General features: G+C 39.3%; 1 protein-coding gene across 2 annotated transcripts in view; it reads left to right on the top strand.

The window, feature by feature from the left end:
• Positions 1-12,499, top strand: part of GALNTL6 (polypeptide N-acetylgalactosaminyltransferase like 6) — a gene marked incomplete at its 5' end in the record, with an annotated part of 489,592 nt that overhangs the window by 457,226 nt on the left and 19,867 nt on the right. For both annotated transcript variants that reach the window (XM_080372609.1, XM_080372608.1), the window contains one exon: positions 6,974-7,195. In XM_080372609.1, coding sequence (XP_080228735.1) covers positions 6,974-7,195 — 222 coding nt within the window. The remainder of the gene's footprint in view (positions 1-6,973; positions 7,196-12,499) is intronic.

The raw sequence follows: 12,499 nt of genomic DNA, 5'->3' as shown, positions 1-12,499 counted from the left end.
TGCTAACTCTCACAAGATTTATTTATATACACCGCCAGCTTTGTCACCTAGTTAGCATGCTGTCTTCCATGGAGAAGCATTTCTTTTATGCCTGCAGACATCTCACTATTTGGTTGGGGTTTTTTACACAAATACAAACTATTGCTGGAATGGAACCCAGTTAAGTTCTAAACACAGTTAAGTGTAAAGGACCAAAATAAGATACCCAACAGGCGGAAAGGCTGACAAACACTAGCTCTGCCTAAGTTAAAAGGCAAGAAAGGGAAAGGGATGAAAACCCCCATTTAGACATAACTGGTGTGGGCAGCTTAGGTATTGAGATCTGAACGCCACAAAGCTGTAATGAGTATCCAGGAAATGTTTTATTGTGCTTTCACTGTGGAAATACACAGAAATGAGAAATGATTGTGTTCTGACACTGATGGAAGGACCTTTGCATGAAATTGAGAGTAACGTTTTTCTCCTTGAGCGCTCTGGAGTTTTGTACCATGCTGCCTCTGGCATATTAATCCATACTTGTTGGATGGGCTCCTCCAGTCATACTTTGTTCTGCTCCTTCCTGATGATTTATTGTGACATTATGCTACCCATATTCCAGTGGATCATGAAGTATAGTTGTCTTGACTGGATGGATCCCAATGCACTTTTAAAATACATTTTATGTAAAACAAACTATATTATATTATTTCCAGCCAAATTAAATACAGCTGCTTCCAGAAGTAAATAGGGCACCCATTCTGAAGTAGCAACACTGTTCTTCACAAAACAAACAATAAAAAACATTTAAATTAGGAAGATGATGTAGGTGGAGTAAAAATAAACCCCACTGGAATTTTACTTGGAAGGAAAAGAGATTAATATGTCAGTTGTTGCAGAGACTGTTGTGTTATTTTTAGCACATAAACAGTCGTGTCCTCTCTTACATTTCACAACTGCAATACAGTCAGGCCCCAGACATGCTGTGGCGATTCATATTTAATTGGTATAATTAAAGTGATTTTTTATGTGCTAGCTGATGAGAGAAATTACTGCCATGAAAAATAAGACGACACCAGCTGGTGATCCAGCTTCCTGGAAATTGTTCAGATGATGTGTAGGACAACAGGAGCTCATTACAGGATCCAAATGTTCCTGTAGTAGTTTAATATTGACGAAAGTAAAGTCAGTGGATTGGGGTCAGGGCTGGTTTCATGCAAACAGTGAGACAAGCACAAAAGTGGAAAAAAAACAGGTTATGCAGATGAAATGAAACAAATAATAAAATCGTTGTGCTGCTTTAGTGCCACCAGATAACAAAAATTACTTTAGAACATCTGGAGAAATTGAAAACAGGAATTAAATTTTTATATTAGTTTAACTGCTGTATCTAGAGATCTAGAATGTCAATTGGAAAAGATGCAACTAGAGGATGGAGCTGTGCTGGTTTGCAATGTGGAATACAGTACAGCTAGGTAGCTCTCTTACCAGTGCTGTCATTGCTGTCCAGCACACCAGCTACAGGTACAGAATGTGGAACTACCCCTCCCGTATTAGGGACCAATCTAGTTGAAGCTTGCTTAGAGGGAATATTTATTAATCTGTCCTTTGACATGTCCCTGCCTTGCTCTACTTCTCCATTCTCATTGCCAGCGTCTACTTTCTTCTCACTGTGCTTATTTGAGTAATACCACGTCTCTTGAAAATGACAGATGTTCGTACACGCTTAAAAAGGACAGTCATTTGATCAGAGAGGTGTATCTTCCCTACTCACTGAAGAAAGTGAAAGGGACAAAATGGTCCATGAAAATTTTCTTCAAGTGGAGAAGTCCTTGTGTCTCTCTTTCACCAGTCAAGTTGATTTAATCTCTTTTATTGAAGTCCAGTGTGCTGGTTTTGGCTGGGGTAGAGTTAATTTTCTTCATAGCAGCGAGCATGGGGCTATGCTTTGGATTTGTGGTGGAAACAGAGTTGATAATACAGGGATGCTTTAATTATTGCTGAGCAGCGCTGGCACAGAGCCGAGGCCTCTCCTGCCTCTCACCCACCCAGCAGCGAGCAGGCTGGGGGGCACAGCTAGGACAGCTGGCCCCAGCTGACCCAAGGGATGTTCCAGACCATATGGTGTCATGCTCAGGTTATAAAGCTGGGGGAATAAGGAGGAAGGGGGGATGTTCAGAGTGATGGTGTTTCTCTTCCCAAGCAACCGTTAAGAGATGACAGAGCCCTGCTTTCCTGGAGATGGCTGAACACCTGCCTGCCCACAGGAAGTAGTAAATGAATTCCTTGTTTTGCTTTGCTTGCATGGGTGACTTTTGCTTTACCTATTAAAATGTCTTTACCTCAATCCATGGGTTTTCTCACCTATTCTTTTTCCCATCCCACTGGGGGGAGTGAGCAAGCAGCTATGTGGAGCTAAATTTCTGGCTGGGATTAAATCACAACATCCAGGTATCAGTGACATTGTGACTTACTGTCTTGTAGGCTGTTGCTGAGTGAAAATAGAAAACAAAGTCGGTCTTAAATGTGTGAGTTTATACAAACTTAAAGAAAACTTGTCTACATATACGCCTGACAATAAATGATTTACCAGAGAGTAAAATTGTAACAGTGACACAAAACTTAATTATATCAAGAATGCACATGTGGGCAATTGATGACAGCTGATGAGTCAGTCTTCGTGTGGTTTCCGTCACTGTTGTATGAATCTCACAGCTTCTTGGTGACAACTGTCACAACCTCACATATAGAAATATGCATCTACTGAAATGTCATTGTGCCTTATTTATTCTCATACAGAAATTTTTCACTGAAAATTCCAAGAGAGAGAACAAATTATCATTGGACTGTCATGGATAGGTCCTGAGAAACTCCTCAAATGTCCATCTAGATTTCCTCTGATTTCTTTACATTGTGTGGCAATTCATGTAACTGATTAATATTGAATTCATTTAATTGCTTCTATTTTATTTTTATTTTTCCTTTTTTTCTATTAAAAGATCTATTAAAAGATCAGGGTAACCATTCTTGTAGTTAGTAGCCTTGCAATGGATTTAACAATGAGGCTAAGCTACAGCAGTTTTCAGCTGTAGAGGCATGTCTCATTTTTCCTTTCCATATGCATTTAGATGAGGTGTTCACATTGAATCCAAGTAAGTACAAATATATCCCAAAACTGATTCTTCTTATTGATAAAGATGTTTAATGCCATTTGAGAAACTGGCATTTAAAGGAGTTTTCTTTAGAAGATTATGCAGAGAGTAACAAAGACAGAAATCAAGAAGATTCAAATCTAAGTCTTATTTTGTTTGTTCTAAATTCTTTGTAGATTAGCTTCACTGTGAAACTGGAGTGCTTAAATGATGCTATAAGACGTTCACAAAATGCCACCTAATCTACTAGGCTCTTAAACTTCTTTGACCTATATGTTCTGTGGCAGTATACACACACACACATGGTAAGATCCTAACAAAGGCGAACTGCTTAGCATCTGTTTTGCAGCTAAACTCTCAAGATTTGGTAGCTATTCATAAGCATTCCTGCTTGTGGGGCTTAGTATGTTGATGTGCTCAGATTGTGTCTGGCCTTGCCCAAGGCTCAGGCAAGGAGGAAGTGACCGTCCTTTCTCCACCGTGTCAGACATTCAGCCAGATTGTGGGAAGGGCGACTCTGGGAGACTCATAAAGAACTTGAAATTACATCCTTACCTCACAGTAAGTCACTTGATAGTTAGGCCTTAAAGTGTTCAGAGATTGGTGCTTTTGTTTCGGTTGTGCTCCTCTGCCTTTCTGTTGTGATAAGGTGAGTAAAAGACCAGCAGCTCATTGACATAATTTGGAGAGAAGAGTTACGTTCCTAGGAGGTTTCTCATGTAGGGCAACTTTTCATGCTGTTAAAACAGCCACAGAAGAGGGAAGTCAACTTACAAGAGTTCACTCATCTCATCTTGGGCAGCCTGTAATTTTGCTCCAGGAACATGCTAGGCTGGCATGTTCTAGATAGGAATGTAAATGCTGTTTGCCTTTATTGTGCAAGGTTGCACCAGACTAGCTTTCAGGACAGCAGCTCTTCCTGATTGCATTCAATTTAAGTATGGGGATTAACTGCAATCTGAAGTTTTCCTACTAGTCTGTACGCATTTATGTTTAAAAGGAAATGTGGTGATTACTGAGCTTGCATAGTGATAAGGTTAAGAAACCCATACTAACTGAAGTCAACAAACCTCTTTAAAACTAATGTGTTTGGATCCCAAGTGCTTCCTTCCTAGTAACTGGCAACTTCAGAGAGTCCTTCCCACTACTCCAGGGCAGAGTTCCTGCAATCATGTTCATAAACAGTCTGGAGATTTAGAGCTGGCAAATCAAGAGTTTATTTTTTTAAAGGGGAACCTGTTGAAATTCAAAGGGCTGGTTCATAAGGGTTCAGATTATGACAGCAATGTATAAATATGCTAAGGATGATATAGAGGTTTGTTACAGAATCTAGCAAAGTTTGGGAAAAAATTTAGCATATGATGGAGAGAATGGTCTTGGAAGAACTGGGGAACAAAGTTTCAAATAAATTTGTCTAAAGTGTCTTACCTGATACTTGGGTAGTGGTGGGAAGAACTGAATTATCTTTTTTTTAATGCAATGTTTTCATGAGTTTACACAGAGAGAGAGGGAGAGAACTTATTGGAAAATAAAGAGGTTTTGATTGGTGAATGAGAATTTTGAACTAGTGCCCAGGTATAATATCAAGATTTCTGTTAGATTCTTGTTTTACTCTGTTATAATCATCTAAAGCAGAATGCAGTTCTTTTAGTGCAGCCAAATACTAAAGCAAAAATTCCATCAGAGCCTACTCTTAATATTGATAGGGTAAGTTGCTGCTGGAGTTGCTTTGAATTTTTCTTTCCTAAGACAATTTTTTTACCGCACTTTTACTGTATGGGGGTTTTTACAGTATGGTTTTTAAATATGAGAATAGCACTATCCGATAAAGTGATTGCAAAAATAGTATACTATTTTCTAGAACAGCCTTAAACTCTATTTGCATTGTAGTAAATGAGGTGTACAGCATTTCAATGGAAGATATGCTGGAAAGATCACACCTATTTTCATTATTTTGGCTTCTTAGTTTAATGTACTTAATCGTATTTTGGCCTCATCTACAAAGTCTCATCACAGTATTTTTTCTTGTCGGGAGAATTCTGTTACAGGATTTCTGCCAGAAAGGTGGAATTGTCATTTCGATGTTGTTCTTTAATTTGTTCTGGTTTTCTCTGTCAAACTCAGTTCCTGTATTCTTGAATTCTAATTTCTGGTAAAGTTATTTAGGTTTTCATGAAATTACAACAAAAGTCAACCTTATGTGGGGCATGAGCCATTTTTGAATAGAGGTATAAGTGTTGAGAATTCTTATACTGCTTTAATTTAACTTGCTTTATCCCTGCAGGTTTTAACGTATTTGCTTCACAGAGAGAAAACACATAGAAACTTATCTTGCAGTGTCAGCTAAAAGTACTTTGTTTGTTCTGTATCTTGCTGTCTTTGTATTCAGATAAGCTTTATTAGTTCAGAGACGTTTAGTTTGCATGGATTAATAAAATTCAAGAAAGGAACTTTCAAATGAATCTTGAAAGCAAATCGGAGTATGAATCAGGCTTACTTAGATGCAGAGAATGTTCTGAGAAGAAACATTACCTTATGTTGATGATAATCAGATGTATATTGTCCTCCAGCTTATTACAGAGTAAATCTCAGCATTTTGCAGTTAGCGTTCTATAAAAAGAATATTACAAAACTTGATTATCTTGTTTTTACAAACAAAGCAACAAGAACACCCTAGCATCTCAATGTCATCCAGTGAGATGTTGCTTTGTTGGTGGGATAAAAGGTTATTGGGCATCTGTGAAAATGCAGAATAGACTAAGCCTGTACTCCACTGCAACGTCTGCATATAAATTTGCGTGGATTGAGTTGCAGGAGGAATTTTGAAAACAAAAATACAGAAAAATTTTCATCCAGCCTATTTAGACTCCATGACTTTAAATAACAATAAAACATATTCTTCAGTCTCTATTCAGGAATTTTCCTTACTTTTTATTTATTTATTTATTTATTTTATAACTTGAGTCAGCTAATTTAGTGAATTGTAATTTGAATAGATTCTTTTGTAGCAAAATAGGTAATTCTGTTTCCTGTAAAATGCCAACAAAAACAAACTTTGTGAGACGTAAGCCAGAACTGGGTTTCATTGAACAGTAACAGTCTTAGGTAAGTCTACAGGATGAGTGCAGAAATGCACAAATTGCAGTACCTGTCCTGTGAGCTGCCTTGCTTCAGGTCACCTCCACTTCAGGGTTATGTGCTATGCTTTTGCACAGACCTACTTGCACACCAATACACCAAAGCTCCCAGTCCAAAGGTAGAGCAAAACCAGCTGTGAGATGGGGCAGAGCAAGGTCATGACTGTTTGCTCCTATACATGTGCATGTGAGACATGACCCTAAAATTTAGGTAAGGATTGCTAAGTGATTAAGCAGTATGATGACACCTGAAAAATCAGATGCCTTTCAAATGCAAAGTGAAATACATCAGAAGGAATAATTTGAACAATTTGTGCATGTTAGTAGGTTCTGAACTAACAGGAAAAAAACATAGGTACCAGTACGAGCAGCTGAAAGAAGATTTCTGTTCAACATCCATCATTAATCAAAAGTCCATGTGAAGATGCATAAAGAGTATGGAGGAAAATAAGATGTTCAACAGGCAGAAGACTATTTTACAAAGTCAGCAGGAAATCAGAGTACTTAACACTGTATAGCGTTTGCTCAGCACTATAATGAAGATAGCATACATTTACCAGTGTTTTAAGACTGAGAAATTAGACCAGCTAAGCTTCGAAGTTGTGTGGACTACTGAATTTTATTTTTTTTTTGTTTAATTTTCCTTGTTAGAAACACCGTTCACTCAAAGCATGACAAAATTAATGATTACTTTTTTCTGCTGCACAGAACCTGAAGCGCGTGGCAGAGACGTGGATGGATGAGTTTGCAGAATACATTTACCAGCGACGGCCTGAGTACAGACATCTCTCAACTGGTGATATCTCTGCCCAGAAGGAACTTCGCAAGCACCTTAAATGTAAAGATTTCAAGTGGTTCATGGCTGCAGTGGCTTGGGATGTCCCTAAATATTACCCTCCTGTGGAGCCTCCACCTGCTGCCTGGGGGGAGGTGAGGAATACACAAATTACATAAATATTTAAATGAGCCTAACATTTTACATTGTAGGAAATTAAAATTAGGAAATTAGATTTAGCTGCTATGATACTTAGTGCTATTAAGGAAGTTCACAGCTATTAGAACAATCCCTGGACTAACCATTAAAATGAGAAACGATCACGTATTAGAACTGTCGCTGTCACTTTTATAATTCATTACACTTTTGTATGTACAGGCCATAAGATGCATGCACAATGAAGACAAGAATGTGGAAAAGACTATGTAGCTCTTATTATTGCATGTCACAAGATGATTTCAGATGCTGAGAATCACCTTAGTAAAAAGGAGGTCTGCAGTCAGCACTTTGGTTTGCATATCCACTTATATGCCTCCTCCTGTTCTTACAAGGACAGTTGTATGTAGGTGGAGTTAGGTTTCCTCTGTTTCGCTCACATGTGCAAGTGTGACAAGCAAAGCCTGGTGCTTTTCTTTCTAAAAGACTGGTTTTGCTCAGCTTGTGGTGGGTAGGTGCTATCATGACCAAGTACCAGTAGCAGATAAATGCAGTTTCTTGATTGAGGAGTGAGGGGAGGGAGAGACCACCAAAGAGAAGTTAATATCCAAGTGCCATTCCAGAGCAGGGAGTGAGCAAACACCCTGCTGTAGCTCTCCACCCTTGATCAAAGATGTTCTGTATCCAGATCTCTCTGAAGAGCAGAGCCGTGACACATCTTCCTTTGACAGTTTGTTTTGTGTGGAAGAAATGAAAACACAAAGAGTTCAGGGACAGGAAATTCCTTCTGTAGCTGCACTGGAAAATTGCAGTAGCCTTTTACCCCTCAGAACGACAGCAGATTCACTCCATGGAAAGGTGGCATGCAGAGGGCTTTTTCTTCTCAGTTCATATATAAAGAAGGCTTTGCTCTTTTTGTGTATTGTGCTCCTTTTAAAAAAAATCATAGGAATATCTGCACTGTGAGTTCTGGCCTTCCCTGATTTTTCTGGAGATGTTCTTGAGGCTCTCAGACAATTATCTTTTAGATTTGAAACGAAAGGATGAAGTTGAAACTTCAATCGAAATATTTGGAAAGACCCCTCACACCTCTGCATAGTGGTGTGATCAAGGCTGGACCACGTAGGGGATTTCTAAACACAGATGCATCTATTATTCTCCAGAATTTCTTTTTTAAAAAGCAAATTACCTCAATGCAAAAATTTTAACATAACTTTCTATGGTAGTAGCAGTCCTTAATTCTTCTTTGTAAGCTTCCAGTTACAGTTGTACAAAGGAACTTCAATTTATATGTGTCTTCCTGTTTGCTACTTCTTGGCAATAATTAATTACTTTGTTGTTAAAGTTTCTTCCATCTTTGATGCTGCTGCTCACACTTGATGGGATTAATGTATACCAAGAGGGAAGGAGTTTATCAGTAGAAGTCAGGCTGGACCAGGGTGCTGTGACTGACACTGTGATCTTCCTTTACTGTCTTCCACATGTATACATGTGCGTCCTTGGAGAACTGGGATCATGAGATGTGTAATTTCTCTGGCCAGCTGAACCATCCTTAACTCAGTCAGAGGGTCTAAGTGGAAGGGTTTGTGATTCAGGCATTCATTCTTTTCACAGAGATATTAATATACTCTTTGTGAGTATATTAATAAAAAAAGAAAAAAGCAAGACTTTTTGAAAGTAAATCTAAGATCATAGCAGTGGTACCAAATCTCTACCTTAAAAGCATTTACTGAGTTCTTAGGAAGGAAGACCAGGGGCTTTCTTTTTCCTCCAAAATGTACTTTCTCTAAAATAACAAGAGAAGTCTCAGGCCTCCTACTCTATTTTTTTCCTGAGACTGTCACGTTCCTGTGAAGTCTTAATTACTTTTTTGGCACTTGCAAGGAACTTGAACAAACTTGAAGGTCAATGGCTGTCATAATTAGAAGCTAAAAGAGGAAAACAGACTGTGTGTTATTGCTTTGTAAGAATCAAGCAGCTCTAGAAACCTTGCTGATTATACACACCGAAAGTCTGTGCCAAGACTGACTATCAGTTAGTACCCTCTTTGCTTCCACTTGGAAAGACTTTACATCTGCTTGCCTATGCCAGTCTGGGAAAGAATAAACAATGAGGTACTCAGGCAATTTTTTGCTGTAGCTAGTGAAAGTGTGTGGTGTGAAAACAGACATCTCATGAACAGCTTCTGTACAGCTCCTTGTTTTTTGCAAACACATTTATTTAAAATCTGACTCTTGCATTTCTTGACAAAATCTGGTCAAGATGGAAAAGAAGGAAATTTGAAAAACAAAACCCAGTCTTCTTCACTACACTTGTCACGGCCTTATCTCTTCTGAATGTTTGTGCCTTTTGTCCTTTGCAGCTGGCAGGGTGTATGTTGCCTTGCTATTCTGTTCTACCTTGTAACATCTCAAATATGTGCTGTAAAGCAACAACAGCAAATCCAGACAGATTAAGGTTAGTGAGACTATCAGTTCTGTGTCTGGGTGAGGTAACTGTACTCTTTTCTCTCCCACCAGGGAGAAAAGGAAGGCTTTCAATTTGGTTTTGTTCTTATCCGTCCAAATTTATACTGGAAAGTATGTTACCAGTTGAAAAACAGTAATACCCATCCCATTACCTTTTTAAGACAGAATAATTTATTTGTAATGTGCATTTGAAATCCTGTTGAAGGAAGTTAAAACAATAGCTGCATTAGGTGAGATTTGGACACCAAATGATTTCTTAGGAAGTACTCATGAATCTAAAAGCTGTGATCCAGCATGAGTATATTGTGCGGATATCACAGCTTCCAACAGTATCTTTGAAAACACATTTTACAGTAAATCAATCGTATAATGTTAGCCATTGTCATTTACTTTAGACTTCATAAGTCCTAGAGTCAAGGTGATATGGAAAAAAATCATATGTTTCCCTCAGTCAGAAGGGAAATATTTAAGCTTGGTTTCATTTGCTGTTACATGAACTTGTCATTCAGCGATTTAATACACAGCCAGTCTCTCAGTCACCACAGCAGTGCTAAGCTGTGGGACCTGAAAATACTCCTTTCGCAGTCCTGAACTCATGGATTTCACAGAACTGTTTTACAGCACTGACATGACAATGTCACCCAGGAAGTTAAGTCAAGTAGCACATTTGAAAAAGGATTAAAGCCTAAGGACTCACTAAATTCTCTTTTGATTACTTCCTTTTTTTAAAATGACATCCTCATACCCTTAATGAGTCAATCTCAGCCCACCCAGTGTCACATGTCTGTTGTACAAAAGCTATACAGCCAGCTATTCCCCACCCTGCACAGACACAGTGCTGCACAGCTGGGCTGTTCAAATTCTTTCATCGGGATCAGTGTCGCGCCGAGTAACAGAGTCCCCCGTTTCTTCAGTGAGGTCTTTGGCAGTGCTCGACTTCTTTTAACTTCAACTTTTCCTTTTTATGACTCACACAAAGGATGCATACCTTCAAAATTACTATGTATTAGTTGACAGGAAATGTGGCCCATTTTTCCATATTTGATCGGTAGACGTTGATGGCCTTAGGGTTATCTGAAAATGTGAGCGGTGCACTAAAAGTGGCTTTAAGTGCTGCTCAAATGAAAAAAGCAACATAAATGAACATTGCTAATGTCTTCTAAGAGCTACAGCTGTGTTCTTGCTTGAGGCATTAAATCAGATGTATGGAAAGTATTATATAAACTGATAGCACCAAGGTGCCTCTCTTGTTGCTATATTGGGGCACCCTAAGGAATAGTGCCAGCACCATCTTCCACATTCATCTTTCTGACAGATGACCATACTGAACATAAAGCTGTCTTTAGATTACTAAGCTTTCCCACTTTTTGCTTGTGGTGCGGACAGTTTCATGCCATGATAAGCATACAGAGTAGCTCCCAGGACCCCTTGTGAGTCCCTCTCCTGCTCTGGCTCACCCCTCTCTGCCCCCAGGATGTCTGAAGTGTCCCTGGGTGACAGCCTGACTCTGATGCAGACAGAGCAAGGCTGCAAGAGCCAGGACATCACCCACTACCTCAACAGCAAATCTTGCAGGAACTCATTTGCCTGTGAACAAAGTTGTAGAGTCTTAGAATTGTCAAAGAATGTTGGTCGGTATAACCACTGGACCCTGGGAAGCTTTAATTTCCCCCTGTAATTTCTTTTTCAGCGTGAAATACATTCTTTTCAAAGGAAAGGGGGAAATTCACTTTGCTTTAAAGTATAAGGGTGTGGGAGGAGGTTGTCTTGGTGTTTTCTCATTTAACACGGAGCATGCTAGTGTGTCCATTAAACAGCTCCCGCCAAATGTTCAAAGATCTCAAAATTGATGCTAGCAAATTGTATCAATAACCTGTGACCCTTGCTTTTCCTCAGAAGACTGTTGCTTTTCTGACAAGAAGATTGTCATAGTAATCAACACATCCATTGCTTTCCAGTTCCCATTCCGTGCTCGTGTACTAATAACAAATACTATGTTTTTGAGAGTGTGGTGCTAGACCATCTCAATCTGCCTCTCACACAGGGAGCTTATTAGGTCATATAACTGCTAGCTTTCTGCAAAACTCCAACAGCAGTTCAACCAGATGTCAAGTTATCTGGGAGACCATATCTTCTGCAATATGTAAACACTGTTTGGGAACCCCTGATTTTTATAATATTGTTTTTCCTGTCTTGATAGGTGTCCAAAAATGCCTCTCTTACCCCCCCACCCCCCATTTGAATAACCTGTCTATTAAATCAGCAGCTTCAAATGTCAAGAGGTAGTAGTGTCGTCTTCAAACCTAAGGTCTAGGCATTCAAGCTTTCTGTCCTCCCATGTTCCAGCTCCTATTTTACGTCACGTTCCTCTTTTCCCATCGCAGTGCCAGTGAGACAAGCTACTTCTTTCTCAAGGCCTGGTCTACTATGGAGAAAAGGACTTTTAACACAGGCTGGCTAACTTAGAGAAAGCAAGCTGTAGTTTTAATGTAAATTCACTGCTTTTTGTAAAACCCAAGGATTACTGTATCTAAGCTTACTCCGTGATTTCCCCTTATGGCTTGCTACCTCATTTCAACCACAGAAGTCAGATGCTACACCAGCAGAAATCCTACTCAGATGACATGGTTTTGTTTCCTGAGCATTACTGCAGCACTGGGAAGCACATCCTTGCTTGGGCCCCTGCAGCATAGAAGAGGGAGAAAACAGACCCCTTAGAGTTTGTATTCTCTGTGACTTTATGCCTCAGCTGCTCTCTATAAGGACTACAGGACCCATCGTCTTGGTATCTATGTCCCAACATGTGTTAGGATGACATTTCAAGAGCTAAACACA

Source organism: Falco punctatus (genome assembly GCF_963210335.1).
Source record: "Falco punctatus genome assembly, chromosome: 1".
NCBI lineage: Eukaryota > Metazoa > Chordata > Aves > Falconiformes > Falconidae > Falco > Falco punctatus.
Note: the sequence above shows the minus strand (reverse complement) of the source record. Positions and strands in the feature narration are given on the sequence as shown.